Below are 20,227 nucleotides of genomic sequence, written 5' to 3' on the forward strand. Positions count from 1 at the left end.
ACCGAACAATGACTGTCCTAGACTGGGATGATCCACCCTTTCTCTGAAATTCTCATTATGAAAAAAGAGTTGTCAGGGCAATGGAGGGTGTGGGGGAGGGAAGGGGAGAGGAGAGACTCCTGTTGCTATGGTAACAATAGGTACCAATGAGATCACCATTTATAGAGAACAACTATTTCCAAGGAGCTGTACATGGAAGAGGAAGTTTGATAGGAAGTTATCACCTCCCGTCTTTGACATCTTTTTCAATCCTGAGAGACCAGGAGGTTGACTTGATCTTTTGGGAGAGTGACTAAGGGCCAGGCCCTTAGTTACACCAAATTTTTCATTGCTGGTGAGGGGAGAGGGTGGTGGTTGTTGTTGTTCCCCCCCAAAGCACTTCTCTCCACTCTCCCCAATCCCCACCTAAGCTCCATAATTTTCCATTTTTTGACTATAAAGATAGCTAGAATGATTTCTAAGCTCTTGATTTCAGGAATCCCTAGAATTTGAACCTTTTTGGTGTTTGTATGGAGAATGGTTTCTGCCAAGAATCAGGCTTGTTTTGTACAACTGAGCTTTGGAGGGGTCTAGTGAACAATACCCAGTTTTGTTCACTCAATGGTGAACTACCCAGGAAAGTCAGCTTAGTGGATCATTTTAAGGAGCCCGAAGCTTAAAGTGATGTGGGGATGGGGGTGGGGATTAGGGCAAGGTAGGGACAGAATTGATATGCTAATAACTTAACCAGAAACCAATTCTTCATTGTCTCAGACTTCTCAGGAGCTGTTGCTTCATCTATTAACTTTCTGGTGTAGCATTTTTGTAGAGGTAAATAGTGTGAAAGGAGAATTCAGAAAAAGGTAAGAGGTGGGGCAAGATATTTTAAAGCTTTAGCTTCTTACTCTTGTTTGTTTTGGGGGGGGTTGGTAAGGCTATGGGGTTAAGTGACTTGTCCAAGGTCACACAGCTAGGTAATTATTAAGTGTCTGAAACTGGATCTGAACTTGGTTCCTCCTGAGTCCGGGAAGAGTCCTTCACTAACCACTGTGTCTCCCAGCTGCCCCTAGCTTTCTATTCTTAATACCACTTTGGGTAAGTGTGCTTTTCTCTTCCCTAAAGAGTAGCTGACAACATCTCCCACCTAAGAGAAGATGCCACCAAGACTCAAAAGATAAACAATATATAATACTTAAATGTTTATAAAGTAGTTTCCTTACCATAAACCTGTAAAGAGGAAATAAAAAGAACTCCAGAGATTCAGGAGACAGATGACCTGAGCTCAAATCCTATCTCTGATACTACCTATATATCCTTGGGCAAGTCACTTAAATTCCCTGGACCTCAGTTTCCTCAACTAGAAAAAAACAAGGGGGTTGGACTAGTTGAGCTCTGGGGTCTCTTCTGACCCTAGTTCTTGATTCTAAGTCAATAAAATAAATAGTTTAAAGAGAAGGAAACTGAGAGCCTAAGGTTAAATGACTTGCTCCAAGTCACTTAAGTGTTAAGTGACAACTTTTAATTAGGACTATAAGTGAGCACCAGAGTTGGGATGTGAAAACAGGTCTGACTGACTGCAGGTCCAGTGTTCATTCCAGTCTACCATGTTGCTGAGTTCATTGTCAGTGCTGAGATTCTGGTGACCTTAGGCAAAAGAATTAACATATCTAGATTGGCATCTCTGCCTTTAAAATATGAAGGATGTCCAAACCTTTCAACATCCTGTGGGAATGATGTACACATAAGAGAACTGGGAGAGGGTTTTTTTTTGGGGGGGAACAATATTGGAAGATATCTTTGTTGGGTCAATTTTTTTGCCAAAATGAACAACAAAACTGTGGCAGTTACTTCAGTTCTGGGGAGTAAGGCAAAGGTGTGGGGTTTCTTCCCTTATCATGCAACCAAACCTGGCAGAAAATCATGAACTTGACTGGGTTGAAGAAAGGAAATGCTTTGCAGCATTCCAAAGCAATTATAATATATGCCTGTAGAATTATCATTCTAGAGTTCACATCCCCCTATTCTTTCCTCAAAGCATAAAACAGTCATTGAAATTGCCCATTTGGATTCCTTTCCTTGAATATTGCCTTCCATCAACATCTCTCTCTTTCCTCTTATTACATTTATCCCAAAACCAAGCTCTCCTAAACCTTTCCAAATGAGATTGGGTTCATCTCATAAACTCATTGTCCACATGTGTTAACAGGAGAATGGACTTTCCTACTCATGGTACTCTCTTCAGTTCCTGTTGATGCTTACATAAGTATCATGATCCATGTCATAGCCTTCCAAGAACAGTCATCATTACTTGAGCTTCTATTATACAAATGTAGCATTCTTATATTTATAAAGTAATTAAAATAATAAAAAGCATAAATTAGAACAAAGTTGGTAAAGTTAGAAAAAGTCTATAAAATATTTCTTCAAAAAGTTGTATTATAAATTATATTTTAGTGTAGTATTATATTATGATAAATATGTTGTATATCATGTTACTATAATAGCTGTTATAAGAAGTGACTCTTGACTCTTGAAAGGTCAGTAATTCCCTCTTCCAATCCATGACTCCTCCATTTTCTCTCCTATGACCATCCAACAATTACTTTTCCAGGCTCCATATTTCTTTGACCATAAGATTCTCATTCCTACCTCTCTATCTTTATTACTTCTGCCTGGGAAGTCCTATCTCATGTCTGTTGAAGTATGAGGGCCTAGGTATAATCCCACCTCTTCCATAAATCCTTCCTGATGACTTTTAGAGTATTTGCGGATTTTTACCCCTTATTTAGATACTCAATTACATATCCAGTCCAATAGCCTCACATTTTACTCTCTAATGAGATAGAATACTGATTATCAGTGAATCTTTGAATCCTCAATATGTAACATACAGTGCTTTCCACATGGTAGATCTGTTGATTTGGTTTGGATTTTCTCTTCCCAGATCTAGCAGTTTCTGGGCTACAAGGGACTTTGTCAATCACCTCTCTCACCCCCCACCCCAAGACTGCTACCATGCTTCCTTCTTCCTCATTCTGCCCTTCTGGTTTCATCCACATAGTATCCTATCTCTCCTCTCCAAATGACTAAGCACAGTGCTAAATGTCTAAGAGGGCCTCAGCAGATCCTTGTTGAATGATTAAAGTGTACACATTAACTATGAGAATCTTCCCATTCTTGGAAATGAATAATCAAATTTCTCTCAGATTCAGAATTTACCAGATCATTGGGAGTAAAAAAGAAATTCATAAATATGATCATGTTTCAATTTTATTATATGCACCCAACCACACTTGGGAAATCATTCTTTATCATTCTTTATACTTAGTTATTTGTGTTAAGCAATATTGCTACACCATTCATTTTTCAGAAATTCCACAAGAGATTTACACTAGGGTAGATAAAGTCAGAGAGACTTTCAAGTTACTTCTTGGGATCACAGTAATGCACAACTTATACAGAACTTGAAGTACCTTATACACATCATTTGTTGATCACAACTCTTTGAGAAAACCAAAGCAGAGGGGCAGCTAGATGGCACAGTGGATAGAGTGCTGGCCCTGGAGTCAGGAGTACCTGAGTTCAAATCCAGCCTCAAACACTTCATAATTACCTGGCTGTGTGGCCTTGGGCAAGCCACTTAACCCCATTTGCCTTGCAAAAAGTAAAGGGAAAAAAAAGAAAAGAAAAAAAGAAAACCAAGGCAGAAGGAGATTGCTTGCATGAATACTAAATATTGAGATGTGTTTCAAACCCAGGTCTCCCTAACTTTTAAGTTCTTGGTGCTATCTACTCTTCCATGATATTGGGGCTTTTGAAGTCCTCTAGTCCAATCCTCTCATTTTACAGAAGAGGAAACTGAGGCAGAAAGAGGTCAAGTGATTTCCTTACATCATCACAAATAGTTAAGTAGCAGAATGAGGAACTAGCTTAAGTTTATCTGACACGTAAATAAAAAGCTTGGAACAGAATCAAGAAAGCAAGGATTCTGAGTTCCTGGGAAGAGAGGGTGGTGGAAGAAAGTTGTAGGGGAAAGAACAGGTGACAACATCAATTTCTCTGTGATTCAGGTCAGTAAATTACAGGGAGCAGCAGAGAGCTGAGTGTTCATCCCTGCTTGGACATTTTGGGAATAAATGACCTCAGAGATATTTCTCTTCCAGGCTCATCTTTGGACCCTGCCTGAATCCTCCCCAGTTCTGGGCTTAATTAATTAGGTATTGCCTATCTAGCTTCAACCTCCTCCCATCCAAACCTCTTTTCTCTTTCCCCATTGCAGTCCCAGCCTTGGAACCAGCCTCCATATTCTCAACTACTCTGCCATGTCTGACTCCTCTTTGATATACTGCAGCTGCTGGGCCCCTCAGAACTTGGGACCAAAGAAACTCCTTAAGACTCCCCTAGTCTCAGGAAGGAAACCCAAGTAAGGAGTGTGAAGGATAGGAGGCTCTTCTTAAGGGGAGTGGTGGTTGGTAATGTTATTCTGTCTTGAACAATAGTAAACATGTCAGAAAAAACTCACTAGAGCAAAGACATTCCAGCTTGTCAGATAACCCCTTGCAAAGCAAACAGGAGTTGTGCCCTGTCTTGCCAGGGATACTTGAGCATACTTGGATCTTCTGAGTCAAACCTCCATGCAAAATACTCATCAGTTGCTTCCTAAAATAGAAAAGTGTGAGCTATCTGGGAGTTTCCCATGGCAGTTAAACCATTGATCCAGTCCCCAGTCTTAAGTATGGAAGAGGTGTCGTTGTTGTGAGTCATGGGACCCCAGGGACCAACTTTTCATGCGGTTTCCTAGGCAACAGTACTGTAGTGGTTTATCATTTCCTTCTCCAATGGATCCAGGGGATTCTTTTGTCCAGCAATCAGAGGCTAAGTGACTTGTCCAGGATCATACAGTAGGAAGCATTTAAGGCTGAATTTTAACTGGGGTCTTCCTGACTCTAGGCCCAGTTCTTTATCAACTGAGGCATCAGCTGATTAAAAAAATTAGTAAATGAGAGATGGAAGATGTTAAGGAGGAGGAGATAAGGAGAGGGAAGGAGAAGGAGGGGTAGGGGTAGGAAGAGGAGGAGCAGAAAGAAGGGGAAGCAGAAGGAGGGGGAGAGGGAATAGAAAGAGGAGAAGAAAAGAAGTGGAGGGGAAAGGGAAGGGGAGAAAGTAGAGGGAAGAAAAGAAATGGAAGAAGAGGAAGAAGAGAAGAAAGAATATGGGAAGGAGGAGGAGGAAGGAGTAGAAGAGGAAGAATTCTAAAGAAGGGCTTCAATCTTTTTAGGATTTGTAGCCTAAAGAGACCTTAGTGATCATTCAATGACAACCCCCCTCATTTTACTGAGAAGGAAATTAAAGAGATTTTTCCTCCACCAAGATTACACAGGTTCCAAATAGTAATGAGATTCAGATTCACATTTTGTGACTTCAGATTCATTGACCTTTCTTGTATACTATGCTAGTATACTTTCTAATATTTTACTTTATCTAGTTAAAGGGAGGTCTCCTAAAAGAGAAAAATTCTGCTTCTTAATATTTTAAAAAATGATCAACTTCGTTTTGAGGAAAAGAATGAGCAGGATTCCCTCTAAAATGTTTTTCATCCCCCCACCCCACTGCCTTTGGGGAAGAGTTAAATTTAGGTGGGTTGTGTGTGCCTCCAGAAACAAGATTCCCTGACATGGTATGATGAACTTGACATTTACTGCTAATATGCATCTATGTGTTTAAACTATGTTTTCTTTTCTAATGTGTTTTCATCAATCAGATTAAGCCCTATATCAGCTGCCTTGAAGGAGCGAAATTACTTCCTACCATCACAAATTAAACCCTTCAGTGGCCCAAGGTAATTATTCCTACCTGCTTGGAATGGTATTGATTGAGATTGATAGAAAGAGTCTTTACTACCCATGGACTTCTTCAGTCCTGCCTTTTCCCTACCTGTTATTCAATCCTTTCAATCATTTCTGACTCTTTGTGACCCTATTTGGGTATTCTTTTTTTTATTTAGGTTTTTTGCAAGTTAGCGGGCTTAAATGGCTTGCCCAAGGCTACACAGCTAGGTAATTATTAAGTGTCTAGAGTCAGGTACTCCTGACTCTAGGGCTGGTGCTCTATCCACTGCACCACCTAGCTGTCCCTTGGGGTATTCTTGATAAAAATATTGGAGTGATATTTCATTTCCTTCTATAGCTTATTTTACAGATGAGGAAACTGGACACATAGGGTTAAGGGACTTGTCCAGGGTCACCTAGATAACATCTCAGGCCAGTTTTGAAATCAAGAAGATGAGTCTTTGACTCTAGGCACAGAATTCTATTTACTGTGCCACCAAGCTTCCCTGTGCTTGGTAAATGGTATGTACTTAATTAATATTTGCTGATTGAATTCACAGATCCAGTCCCTATTCCTTCCTAGGACAAATAGTCTTCTTTCAAAGAAATCAGAAGGGGGGGGGTGACCTAACTAGCTGGCGCAGTGGACAGCACACGGATCCTGGAATCAGGAGGATCTCAGTTCAAATCCAGCATCAGACACTTAATACTTAACCATGTGACCTTGGGCATATCACTTAACCCTATTGCCTTGCAAAAAAAAACAATAAAAAGAAACAAGAAACAAAATTTAATATCATAATTCTCTCCACATATGGCTCCTATACTTTCTTCAGTCTTTTCTCCAATTTGGGTAAAAAGGACACTTTTTGTTCTCAGCTAACCTCACTAGCTTAGCTCATTTTGATCTTTTAGAGTTCTTGATGCTACTGTCACTTTGCTATGTTACATTTTTGTCTTTAATCTTCCATTACTTTCTGCTACATATATATATATATATTTTTTTTGCAAATCTTAGTTATTAATGAACTTTGTGCACCTAATCTATTTAGATAGTTTCCCCTTTTCTTCTTCATCAGATTTGTTTCTCTTTGTCCTAAGAATTTTGTTGTTAAGAGTTTCTCCTGATTCTGCTCAACCCCAGCACAATTAGGAAGAATAGATAGAACCTGCTGAGAGGACAAGATTAGTCCATGTCAGAAAAAGCTTCCTTTTGGTTAGAGATGTCCAAAAATGGAATGGGATCCTTTGGGGGAGGGGAGTTCACCCACAGCTAGAGATATACAAACAAAAGTTAAATTACTTCTTGTTGGTTAAAGGGAAATTTTGTATAAATATGAATTGGACTTGGGCCAGCTTGGTGGTTCCAGGATAGATAGAGGGCCAGGCTTGGAGTCAGGAGAACTCATCTCCCTGAGTTCAAATCCAGCTTCAAACACTTACTAACTGGGTGACCCTTTGCCTCAGTTCCCTCATCTGTAAAATGAGCTGGAGGAAGAAATGGAAAATGTTCCAGGATCTTTGCCAAGAAAGCCTCAAATGGGGTCCCCATGAGTCTGACACAACTGAGCAAATGAGTCAGACTAGAGGGCATATTGGATCCCTTCCCACTCTTGAGATTCTTGATCTTGTAAAAATGTGGAAGTTTTTGGGAAAGGAGATTTTTTTATGTTTTTTGAATATTATTATTTAAAAGATAAGCAACTTTGTTTTACATGTAGTCTTCTCCCATTAGAATTTCAGCTTCCTGAAGGCAGGTATTTTCTTCTCATATTGGTATTCCTGGTACTTAGCATGGAGCACAACAAGTGATTTGTAAACACTTGTCATAATCTTGACTAGTCTTGACTTAAGTGAAATATTTCTTTCCCCAATTTTTACAACTAGGGGTTCTGATAAAGGTCTCATTTCTAAAATTCATAGAGATTGCATCAAATTTATAATATTATAAGTTATTCCCCATTTGATAAATGGTCAAAGGATATGAACAGGCAGTTTTCAAATGAAGAAATGTAAGCTATATATAATCATATAAAAATGATCCAAATCATTACTGATTAAAGAAATGCAAATTAAAACAAATATGAGGTACCACCTCACACTTCTCAGATTGGCTAAAATGACAAAAAGGGAAAATGACAAATGTTGGAGAGGTTGTGGGAAGATTGAGACTTTAATGCATTGTTAGTAGAATTGTAAACTGATCCAACCATTCCAGAGAGCAATATGGAGCTATGCCTAAATGCAATAAAACTGATCATACCCCTTGACCCAGAAATACCAATACTAAGCCCATATCCAGAAGAAATCATTAAAAAATGGGAAAAGTCCCACATGTTCCAGAATATTCTTAGCAGCTCTTTTTGTAGTGACAAAGAATTGGAAATTGAAGGGATGCCCCATCAATTGGGGAACAATTTATGGTATATGAATGTTATGGAGTACTATTGTTCTATAAGAAACCATGAATGACTGGACTCTAGAGAATCATGGAAAAAAATACAGAAAGAACTGATGCTGAGGTAAGGGAGTAGAACTAAGAGAACATTGTACACATTAATATCAACATTGTGAGTTGATCAACTCTGATGGATGCAATTCCTCTCAAAAAGTTCAGAGACCTGCTATGGGCAATGCTCTCCATATCCAGAGGAAGAAAAACAAAACAAAAAAACCCCTACAGAATCTGAAAGAATACATTCACTTAAACATTGTATCTTGTGTTTTTCTTTCCTTTAAAAATTTTATCTTATGTTTTTCTTTCCTGCCATATGTTTTTCTTTCTTTTCCTAATTCCTCATACAGAAAATGACTAATCATTAAACATGTTAAACACAAATGTATATGTGCAATATTCACCAGACTGTGTGCTGCTGAGGGGAGGGGGAAGGAAAATTATGTAACTTAAAAAATGTATATGCATGTGGATAAATGCTGAAAAACTTTCATAACATGTAATTGGAAAAATAAAATATTAATTGGTAAAAAAAGAAATATTTCTTTCTTCCTTGTTGAATAAATTAGAAATTGCTCAACTAAAGTATAATTGAGATACTTTTGTAGCTGGTAAAACATTTGAGGTATCTTTATTATAAATATTTGTATTTCTCAATGAATGTTACTTTGTAGACATGCATATTGAAATGGCACCTATCATCTTAAAGATCTTTAAAACAGAAATCACTCCAGTGCCACATACATGCAAAAATGCACCTTTTCTTTCAAATACCCCCCGGACCCCTAGCCGTGGTACTACCACACTGGATTTTGCATTCTATTTTCTAAGGTAGGAGACAATCGACCTATGGTCAGGATGTCTCCATTCTTTTACTACTGTATTAAGGTTGTAAGAGAGGTAGGCTTTTCCAAACAGGTGACTTTGGAGATCAACAGAGAGCAACCCCTCCCCAATTCCCTTAAATTTGAAAGAGAAAGGCTTCCGCACCCTCTCTATCCCCTAACCTTAACTCCTTGCTTTGTCATAGGAAATTTTTTTCTTATATCATCCTCATATAGTCTCTTCCAACCAAATTTCCAGGGATGAGAAGCTGCCTCCATTTCCTCAGTGCAAAGATCACCAATGTTGTTCTGTTAAGCTGTTTATTAAATGAAATAATAGTAGTAGTAGTAGTAGTAGTAATAATTGTTGATGATAATAAGGAATTCAAACTCTTGTTGAATCATACTACCATTTCCTTAATTAACTGGTACTCTGAGAAATCGGCAAGGGGAAGCTTTTAATATGGACTTGAGGTTTGGGACAGACAAAAACAGTAGATTCCAGAACTTTGTGTTTCTCTGTAGTTCATTGATGGTCTTTTTCTTACAGAGGACAAGTGGTCTCCAAAAAAGAGCCATTGAAAAAAGAAAGGAAAACCTCTGCAGTGAGTAAAATGTTTTATAGAATTTTGAGTCAGGTCTTAAATATCAACTAGTCCAACCACATGATTTTACAGATGAGCATACTCTCTTAAGTGATTTAACTAATATAAGTAGTGAATAGTTAAGAGAGGTTTTTGAACCCAGATTTTCTTGGCTCAAATCATCATTTCTTTACCATCATACTGCTTTTTTTTAAAGTGAACACTTTCTCTAAATCAGGGAAAAATAAATGCGATTAAAGTTCAGGTCTCCTCTGGTGTAGAAATCTGAAGATGGGACTTAGCAATACTGTCTATGATTTTCTTTATTTTTTTTTATTTTTATTTTTTAGGTTTTTGCAAGGCAAATGGGGTTAAGTGGCTTGCCCAAGGCCACACGGCTAGGTAATTATTAAGCGTCTGAGACCGGATTTGAACCCAGGTACTCCTGACTTCAGGGCCAGTGCTTTATCCACTGCGCCACCTAGCCACCCCGATTTTCTTTATCTTTAATTAAATTTTCAAATTAGTAATTTTCATCTCCCCAACCCTCAAAAATGGGAGCAGGTATGGGGGGGGGGGGGCAGAGAGAGCAAAAGAAAATCTTTGCATCACAAATGCAGAGGCAAGCAAAACAAATTTCCACATTGGTCATGTCTAAAAATGTGTATCTTGTTTTACATATATTGAGTTCATCACCTTCCTCTTATGATAAATAATAACTTTTCTTGACTGAGCCTTGTATGCTGTTTGCCAAAGTAAATTGGTAGTTGACAACAGTCATGGATTGGAAGAGTTCCTTATTCTGTAAAAGTTACAATGTTTTTATGTAATCTTTTTGCATGGCTCTATTCACTTCACACTACATCAGTTCATTCGATTTTTTCCAGGTTTCTCTGAAACCATTTGCTTAAGTCATTTCTCTTGACAACTATTCCATTGCATTTATATTATATAATTTGTTGTTAATTTTCTGTCTTGGGCACTACCCTAGAAGATAAACTATTTCATATAGAAGATAAGAAAGACCTTAGATTTTTCTTGGAGAGGGCTTTTTTTTGCTTTTTCTAGAGGGGGGTGGACAGAGAGGGGCAAGAGAAATAGAAAGAAGATTCCAAAAGAACCTTAGAATTCTGATTCCTTATTTGATATTGCCATTTTACAACCCAGGACACAATAAAGATTTCTCCTGGATATACCTACACTCGAAGTGATGAAGAAATTTCAGTTATCCTGGGAGATGAGATGTTTGAAAGGCAAAAAAAACCTAGAGAAGAACGTGTAGCAAAATTTTTACCACCCAGGTAATGCCCTAGACAAACTTCTAAAAGGGGAGAGAGGGTCAGCAGAAGACATTTGAAGTTGGTTTTGCCTACTCTTTCCATTCACCTCTGGAATCTAGCTTTATTGTCATTTATGGTAAAGCTGGTCCTGTCTTAGGATTCTAGCAAGCACATAGGACTTAACCCAGTTATCCAGAAGTCAATCAATATGCTGATTATCCATTCTCTGGACTACTTCTCTCTCTCTCTCATATTTTCCTGCTGTGTGAGTCATCTAATTTTCTTCTCTTTGACACTGATCCTAGAAGGTAGAAAGGAGTCACTCAGGTCATATCAGTCATGTGATCTGAGAAAGAAGATGACATTAGAAAAGGGGCAACTTATAGCCCAAGTACCATGTTCCTGGAATTTCAAGGGAAGCTCCAAATTCATACTACATAGAATGGCCTCTAGAAGCCAATTCAACTTCTGGTACAAATATATACATCTATATGTTTATATAAACTGTATGTTTTTTGAAAGAGTGATGAACTTTACATCAACCTGAAGGTAAGAATTAATAGAGAAGAATTCCTTTTTTAGGAGGGAAGCCTAGATTTATATTTCTGTTTAGAGATGCATAAAGATATCAACTCATATTCTAGGGTTTTCAAATCTCTATAGCAAAACCAAAAAAAGTCTAAAAACAAAAACATTTATAAAAATGGGATAGATGGTGGTACAGCAGTTAAAGTGCTGGGCTTGGAATTGGGAAAACCTACTACATTCAGATCCAGTCTCAGACACTTACTATGTGACCTGGACAAGTCATTTAACCTCCATTTGCATACATTTCCTCATTTATAAAATGGGGAATAACTGCATCTACCTCTTAAGTTTGTTGTGAGAATCATACATAATGATACTTATAAAGGAGCTCAGTCTAGTAGGTGCTTTATAATCTTTATGCTTTCCCTAAAAAGAATACAAGTAAAGCAAAGGATTGCTGTAGAATGACATCAAACATCCTAACAACAGTTTACCTTCCTAGAATGTTCTACAGATTATAATGCACCTTCCTCACAAACAACTCTAAAAAGTATATAAGACAAGAACTATTCTCTCCTTTTTTACCAAGCATATCTCTGAAATCTTTGAAGTGAAATATCCCTCTAGAGCTAGGGTTTGAGCAGATATCTTCTCCATCAATCATTAAGCCTTTCTTAATTGTCTCTTGACTCCAAATAGAATGTTCCCCTCCCTGACCTTTCTTCCATGTTATCTTCTGAGGCTGACTTGAGATTATACCAGTATGGGGGTAGATGAGAAAGGTCTGCCAGAGACGCCCCCGCCCCAAGAGACCTGATCTGATCAGATCCAGAAATGTGCTAGGACACCAATTCCCATACTACCAGAAAATTACAGTATAACATCAACAACAATAATAACTAGCATTTTGTATTTTATTTTAAAATTTGCAAAGTTATTTTACAAATATGATCTCATTTGGTCCTCACAACAATCCTGGGAGTTGGGAGCTATCATTATTCCTATTCTGGAAATTAAGAAATTTAAGCATAGGTTAGTGACTTATCCAGGGTCACACAGTTAAGTGTCTGAAGTCAGGTTTGAACTCTACTCTTCCTAAGTCCAGATGGATCCAACATGGCTTTATAGTTTTCCACCTCCCCTGGAGTCTGAGGCCTAGAATGTATGGAGTGGGATCTCTCAGTGTAGTTCAGGAATGTCCTGGTCTCAGGCCAGCAATCTAGAGATAGGCTGACATTCCTGAGGCTGCACTTGCATCTGGACCCCAACTGCCCAGCACATTCAATTCATCAGTCAAACAAATGTTAAGTGCCTTCTATGTGCAAGGTCCCAAGATACAGAGGGAAAAGAATATTTCATGCTCTGTAAAAGCTTGTATTCTAACAGACAAGAAAACATACACCTACATCAGTCTATAAAGAGCACAATTGAAATACAAGGAAACCCTGAAGAGGAAGGCACTGCCAGCTAGAAGGGCCAGGAAAGTTTTCATGCAGAGAATCATAGGAGCTGAGTTTTGAGAGTAACCAGGAATGCAAAGAGCTGGAAGTAAGGAAGAAATGCATTATAGTCATGGGAGACAGCCTCTGCAAAGACTGGGAGATATGATGAAGTTTGTCCTTCATTCTCAAAGAAGACCATGATGTCAGGGAGGTGATGCCATGACATAAAAGTGAATTGGATTTGCCTGAGGGTGCTGTGCTAAGTCACCAGTCTCACTTTCTCCTTCAGAGCTATCTGGATCCAGTGGTCAAGACGACTGGAGATGACCCTGCATTCTATGGGATATTCAGGAAACTGTTGGAGTACTGAATAAGAAAGTGACATGGCTCTAGGGAGGATAGATTAGAGTGGGAAGAGATCAGAGACTGAGAGCAATGAGGCTTTTGTAAGCCCTGAACTAGAGTGCTGTGGGGGGGGGAGGGGCAGAGGGAAAATAACATAGCCAAAGATAAAGACAAAATTTGGCAACAGATAAGATATGAGTGAGATAGGACTGGAGGATAAAGCCAAGGTTGAGAACTTGAATGACTGGAAGGATGGTTCCTTTAACAGCAGTAATAGGGAAGGTGGGAAGAGCGTTAGAGGTAGGAAGAAAGACAATGAGTTCTGCTTGGGTCATGTTGAGTTTGTGATGTCTATGGGTCATCTAGTTTGAAATGTTCACCAGGCACTTGCTTGATTATAGCAGGGAGATTGAGTAGTCATATAGATTTAGAATTTATCTGCAAGAGAATGAGAACTGATGAAGTCTAAAAAATGTAAAGATAAAAGAGGGAGGGACTCAAACAGGTGATCCTGTAGGTCCACCCACATTTAGTGATTCAAGCATGAGTAATAATATGAGAAGAGTGGTCACAGAGAAGAACCGAGAGAGAGAGAGAGAGATGAGGATTGAGAAAGGTCCATAAAGTCTGACAAATGATCATTACTAACTTTGAAGAGAGTAGTGTCAGTTAAGGAATGAGATGAAAACCTGGTGGTTCAGAATTTAGAATGAGAGGAATGCAAGTAAAAACAAGTGTAGCCAACTTGTTCAAAGAGTTAATTGAAAAAAGGAGGAGAAATACAGGATGATAGCTGGTAGAGACAGTAGTATCTAGTAAGGGTTTTTTTTTAAATTAGAGGAAACTTTAGGACTAATATGGAGGTAATCTGAAAAAGACATGAAGGAGTGAAATCCAGGGCACATGTAGAAGGGTTGATGTTGACCAGAAGAAGGTCCTACTTTTCAGGAAGGAATGAAAAAACATTTGTTCCTAGCCCTGTGCTAAGGTGGAATTACAGAACAAAAACAGATTCTGCTCTCAAGAAGTTTCCATTCTAATGTTGTTTGACAACATGCAAACATGAGAGGGACACATTGGTCAATAAAGTTATGGGAATGAAGATTGGGAACCTAGAGGAGTACATTGACATATTCTGTGCATTACAAAGAAAGAGTTGATTTGGCCATGGTTCATGGTTCCAGAACTGAGGAAGAAGAGGGAAAGGCTACCAATACCGAAGCACGACCATGGGTAAATTTGTGAAAGAGATAGTCTCAGAATAGTGGCACAAGTATAAAACACACAGTAACAAGGACCTTCCTGAATGAATAGCCTGAGAGGCAATCATCTTGCCAATCTGGACCTTTGGGCAGAAGTTCCTCCAGGACACCAAGGTAGGTTAGTAAGACTATGGAAGTACCTCAGAGGCATGACATTTGTCAAAGCCATGGAAAAAGAAGGTGGGAGAAAATAGACTGGAATCAAGGAGAAAATAGGGGATGATGCCAAGGGGTCATGAGATGAGAAAGGAGGATGTGAATGGATCCAGTTTTCTTGGGAAAGTAGGGAGCAAGGTATTCAACCAAGATGGTGAAAAAAAGTGCTATTAAAAGTTTGAGGAGGGAGGTAGAGCCAAGATGGAGACAAGAAAGGATCCTGTCTTAGGCACTCTCTCATAAAACTCATAAGTTAAGGACTCTAACTAAACTTTCAAGAGACAGAACCCATAGAGGGACCCAGTGAGGCAGTTCTCCTACTCGAGGTAAACTGGAAAAGAGCTGAAAGGCTCTGTTCCCAGGGGTTGGAGGGGCTGCCCACTAGAGGGGTGGTCCACCAGAGTGAAAGAACTTCAGCCTCCTGGAAGCACAGCAGCGGGGGAGTTTCCTGAGCTACACCCCCGGGGAGCACCGGACACAAATTGGGGGAACAGCAGGGGAAACTCTGCCAGAGCAAGCACATGGAGCCCAGCCCTCAGGGCACACAGCAAGCAGTGGCCAGCACAGCCCAGATCCAGAAACAGAAGCAGGTAGAGCAGGTAAGCAGGAGCCCCCAGGGCATGAGCCCATTGAACCTAGGGAGGGGAGTGAAGAGAGAGACTGCAGAGCTCTGTCCTCTGCCCCTGGAACAGAACTCTGGGGCTCTGACCATATTCAGATCCTGATCAAAGTCTAGCCCCCCCCATAGAACAGCAGGGGCCCCCTCCACCTCAGCCCCGTGGTAGAGGGGGTGCATATAGTCATTCACAGACCATGAGGGAAGACAGAGCTTCACACACTGAGATCCTTGTGGGAGTGTCCCAAAAGCTCAGGAAGCACCCCAAAACCAGGCTCAGGCTGGCAAAATGAGCAAGCAGAGAAATAAGAGGAACACCATTGAGAAATATTTTGCTCATGAGCCCAAGAAGGATCAAAATACTTAGTCTGAAGATGAGGAAGCTCAAGCTCCTGCATCTAAAGACTCCAAGAAAAACAGAAATTGGGCTCAGGCTATGACAGAGCTCAAAAAAGACTTTGAAAATCAAATGAGGGAATTAGAAGAAAAACTGGGAAAAGAAATGAGAGAGATGCAGGAAAAATATGAAGTCAGCAGCCTAGTCAAGGAAATCCAAAAAAATGCTGAAGAAAATAGCATGCTAAAAATCAGCTTAGGTCAAATGGATAAAACAGTTCAAAAAGTTATGGAGGAGAAGAATGCTTTAAAAAGCAAAATTGGCCAGATGGAAAAAGAGATAAGAAAACTCTCTGAGGAGAACAAATCCTTCAGACAAAGAATAGAATTCAGGGAGATTGATGAATTTATCAGAAATCAGGAATCAATACTTCAAAACCAAAAAAATGAAAAATTAGAAGAAAATGTGAAATATCTCATTGAAAAAACAACTGATATGGAAAACAGACTTAGGAAAGATAATTTAAAAATTGTTGGAATACCTGAAAGTCATGATCAGGAAAAGAGCCTTGACATCATTTTCAAAGAATTACTACAGGAAAATTGCCCTGATATTCTAGAAACAGAGGGTAAAATAGAAATGGAGAGAATCCACCGATCCCCCCGAGAAAGAGATCCCAGAAAACCAACCCCTAGGAATATTATAGCCAAGTTCCAGAACCCCCAAGTCGAAGAGAAAATATTACAAGCAGCCAGAAGGACACAATTCAAATACCGTGGAGCTGCAATCAGAATCTCACAGGACTTAGCAGCAGCTACATTAAAAGCTAGGAGGGCTTGGAATATACTATACCAGAAGGCAAAAGAGCTTAGAATGCAACTGAGAATCAACTACCCAGCAAGGCTGAGTGTCCTCTTCCAGGGAAAAATATGGACTTTCAATGAGACTTTCAATGAACCAGGGGAATTTCAAATGTTCCTTTTGGAATGGCCAGAGCTGAACAGAAGGTTTGATCTTCAGATACAGGACTCAGGTGAAGCATGGAGATTGGAGGATAGGGGGGAAATATGAGGGACTTAATGAGGATGAACTGCATGTATTCCTGTATAGAAAAATGACATTGATAATACTCATATGAACCTTCTCAGTTAATAGAGCAGGTAGAGGGAGCTTTTATAGTTGAAGCACAGGAGAAAGCTAAATTCGAACATAAAATATGATGTAAAAATGAAGTCAACAGAGAAAAGGGAAATGTAATGGGAAAAAGAAAAAGAAGAGGAGGAAATAGGCCAAGATATTTCATATAATAAGATTTTTCTTTATTACAATGAGCTATTGCAATGATATGGAAGGTGGGAAGGCAATGGGGAATGAGGGAAACTTCGCTCTCATCAGAGGTAGTTAGGAGAGGAAACAGCATGTATACTCAATGGGGTATAGACATCTGGAGTAAGAAGGAGGGGGGAGCAGGGGGAAGGGGTGGGGATGTGAATAAAGGAGGAGAGGATGGACCATGGTGGGAGAGTGGTCAGATATAACACATTTTCTTTTTTACTTCTTGCAAGGGGCTGGGATTGGATGGCCTGTCCAGGACCATAGGGCCAGGTGGATGCTGAGCCTAAGGGGTGGTATGGGGGCTCAGGGCCTCTTGGCCCCAGAGCCAGGGATCTGTCTGCTGTGCCACTCAGCTACCCTACAGCAGAGTCAGAGTGAAAGGAGGGAGAAAATATAGTACATGGTAGTGGAGAAATATGAAAGGAGGGAGTTGCAATCAGCAATGGCAATGGTGAAAAAATATGGAAGAAACTTTGGACTTGTCATAAAGAATGTGATCCACCCGCAACAGAGTTGTTAGTATTGGAACAAAGACTCAAGCACATTTTTTATTATTATTATTATTTTGGGGGGTGGTGCATGGCAAATGGGGCTGGGTGGCCTGCCTGGGGCCGCATAGCAGGGTGATCATTGGGTGTCTGAGGCCAGATTTGGACCCAGGTGCTCCTGGCTCAAGGGCCAATGCTCTGTCCGCCACCCAGCCACCCTTACTATTATTACTATTTTATTTTACTTTGGGTCTTTTTTTTTTTGGTTTTTGCAGGGTAGTGAGGTTCGGGTGGCTTGCATGTCACATGGCTGGGTGATTGTTGGGTGTACAGGGCCAGATGTGGGCTCGGGTGCTTGTGGCTCCAGGGCTGTTGCTCTGTCCATTGCGCCACCTGGCCATACCTACAATTATTACCATTATTTTTTTTTAATTTTAATTTTTTTTCTCTCCCCTTTACTTTATCGCTCAAGCAAGTCTATATTTATGGGGGAGGGGGTATTTCATTTACTCTTAAACAAGAATATTTTATTAATGTAAAAAACATTATATGTACAAAATGAGAATAAATATTAAATAAAAAAAGTAAAAAAAAGTTTGAGGAGGGGTGGCTAAGTGGCACAGTGGATAAAGCACCAGCCCTGGAGTCAGGAGTACCTGGGTTCAAATCCGGTCTCAGACACTTAATAATTACCTAGCCATGTGGCCTTGGGCAAGCCACTTAACCCCATTTGCCTTCCAAAAAAAAAAGTTTGAGGAGAGAAGAGAAGTTTGGAACAGCCACTGCAATAAGCATGTTGTTTTCTTTTCAATGTTGTCCTGTGATTCTAAGTGTGTGTGTGGGGGGATGAGCAATATAATAGAGCAGGGGCAATATCCATCCCAACTCTGGCCAACCGTGGTCAATAGCAACTCCTCACAGCCCAGTTGCTCTTTGTTTTCTCCCTAGGACCTGAATGAAATGTGAGTATAGACCAAGTTCAAAGAATGTGACTTTCTCATTTATTTGTTTCTTCTTTTATCCTGTTACCATTCCATACTATCTCCTATCTTTTCTTAACCTTTTTTGGTTCAATACCCTATCAGAAATTGGGTATAATTAGCTGAAGATTAGTACAGCTGTTTAAGATGAACTTGACTGTCTTTCACAATGGTAAACATGTCTGCCACATGTTTAGTTATCCAGAATGACATTTCTGGGAAGTCCTATGTCACAATATGGCAGTCCAGATGCCTAACCTTTGGAAGACACATCTTGGATCCTTTTTCACCCTAACCTCACTCTTAGTTATGCCTCCAGGCTTCTTTCATGTCTTCTTGTTGATCTCCACCCCCTCCATACCAATGTGTTTCTGGTCTATATACCCATTTTCAGTAATCCTATTTCCAAATGCTCTAACAAGCCCCCTTTTCTCCTGTTTTTCATTAATCCAAGTCTATAACAAATTCTTGGTATATTCCCATTTCCTTCTAGTCAAAAGGGTTCCATGACATTCTTCTCTTTTTGAATGATTTAAACAAGAATACCACTCATGTAGTTAACTAGTTTATTCCTTTAATTCTCTCATCTCAAGCATGATGAGCAAAAGATGGAGCAAATTGTCACCAAGCCATAGCCATGATAACCTTGCCAGTTCAGTCAATTACTAATGTCTAATGTCTCCGATTGGGCATGAAATGGTAAGCCATGTGAGTTAGAGAACTATTTCTGCTTTGCAGGACAAATGTCATCGCTGACTTAGAAAATCAGATCTCGGAGCTAACCACAGTGATCGAACAAATGAACCGAGATCATCAAACTGCTCAGAAACTGGTGAGTTGCTTTTTAGTCTACTCAGTCAACCTTGTTTGATGAGAGCAGCAGGGCCACAGTTCAAGCCTACTCCAAGAAGGACATTTCTATCTGTCGGCTTTGGATCTGTTCAAGATCCAGGGACTCCTTTTATGTAGATACCTGGATTATGATCTTTTGAGTACTCTAGCTTCTCTCAACTATTTGGTAGCTTCACCCATTTGTGGTTGCCTAGACCACCAATGGAAATACTATAGCCAGTTTACCTTCTCCCCTGATACCTCCTATTAAAATGGGTCAAAGGGGATGTGAAATACATTCTAAGGAAATTGATGATATCCATTGATGATTGATCATGTTTGGAATCACAGTACAAAATTTTTATCCTAAAAGCACACTCTAGGATCTTTCACCTTGAGTTAAATCAGTAGAGAGGAGGGAGGATCCATTCACTTCCTTCAGAATCCCTATGACTTCAATTGTCTAATCCTATCAAATCAACCAAATGTCTGTTAAGTCAATTAATCAAATCAGTTAATTGGCCATTCCTATGATACTTCAGTCAGTGGTATTGTTTGTAATATTGTTGAAAAGCTGCTTCATCATATCAAAATGGTTTTGTACCCCATCACTAATGCTTTTTGACCAAATGTATCTTATTACAGTATCTGAGTAAATTCAGAATCATCAGAACGTTGCCTTCATGATTTGGCATCTCACTTCCCAGTTCTCAGGGGACATAGATACCATGAAATTTGTATACTATAGATAATAAGTGTAAAGTGGATGTGGAAAAAGGATTTTCTGTGGACTAATAGCTCCACAGAAATGATAGAACCTTCAGTGGGACCTTGAAGAAGGGCTGTATGACAGCTTACATGCTATTAAAATCATGCCTCTCTTTCTAGCTTGCAGAACAAATGGATCAACGGTACAATGATCTCCAGAAAGAATTTGAAAATAGCAAGAGGTACAGC

General features: G+C 39.6%; 1 protein-coding gene across 5 annotated transcripts in view; it reads left to right on the plus strand.

Annotated features, from left to right (window-relative positions):
* Positions 1-129: 129 nt before the first annotated feature.
* The window catches only part of FLACC1 (flagellum associated containing coiled-coil domains 1), a 63,206-nt gene continuing 43,108 nt past the window's right edge, over positions 130-20,227 (plus strand). For 3 of the 5 annotated variants that reach the window (XM_074192583.1, XM_074192585.1, XM_074192584.1), the window contains exons 1-8: positions 130-266; positions 754-842; positions 4,259-4,402; positions 5,741-5,818; positions 9,637-9,691; positions 10,838-10,971; positions 19,178-19,271; positions 20,159-20,220. In XM_074192583.1, coding sequence (XP_074048684.1) covers positions 147-266; positions 754-842; positions 4,259-4,402; positions 5,741-5,818; positions 9,637-9,691; positions 10,838-10,971; positions 19,178-19,271; positions 20,159-20,220 — 776 coding nt within the window. In that variant the 5' untranslated portion in view covers positions 130-146. Of the gene's footprint in view, positions 335-753; positions 843-4,258; positions 4,403-5,740; positions 5,819-9,636; positions 9,692-10,837; positions 10,972-19,177; positions 19,272-20,158; positions 20,221-20,227 lie in introns of all 5 variants that reach the window. The other 2 variants (XM_074192586.1, XM_074192587.1) reach the window with 2 other exon arrangements.

This window comes from Macrotis lagotis, chromosome 6 (assembly GCF_037893015.1).
Source record: "Macrotis lagotis isolate mMagLag1 chromosome 6, bilby.v1.9.chrom.fasta, whole genome shotgun sequence".
NCBI classification, from domain to species: domain Eukaryota; kingdom Metazoa; phylum Chordata; class Mammalia; order Peramelemorphia; family Peramelidae; genus Macrotis; species Macrotis lagotis.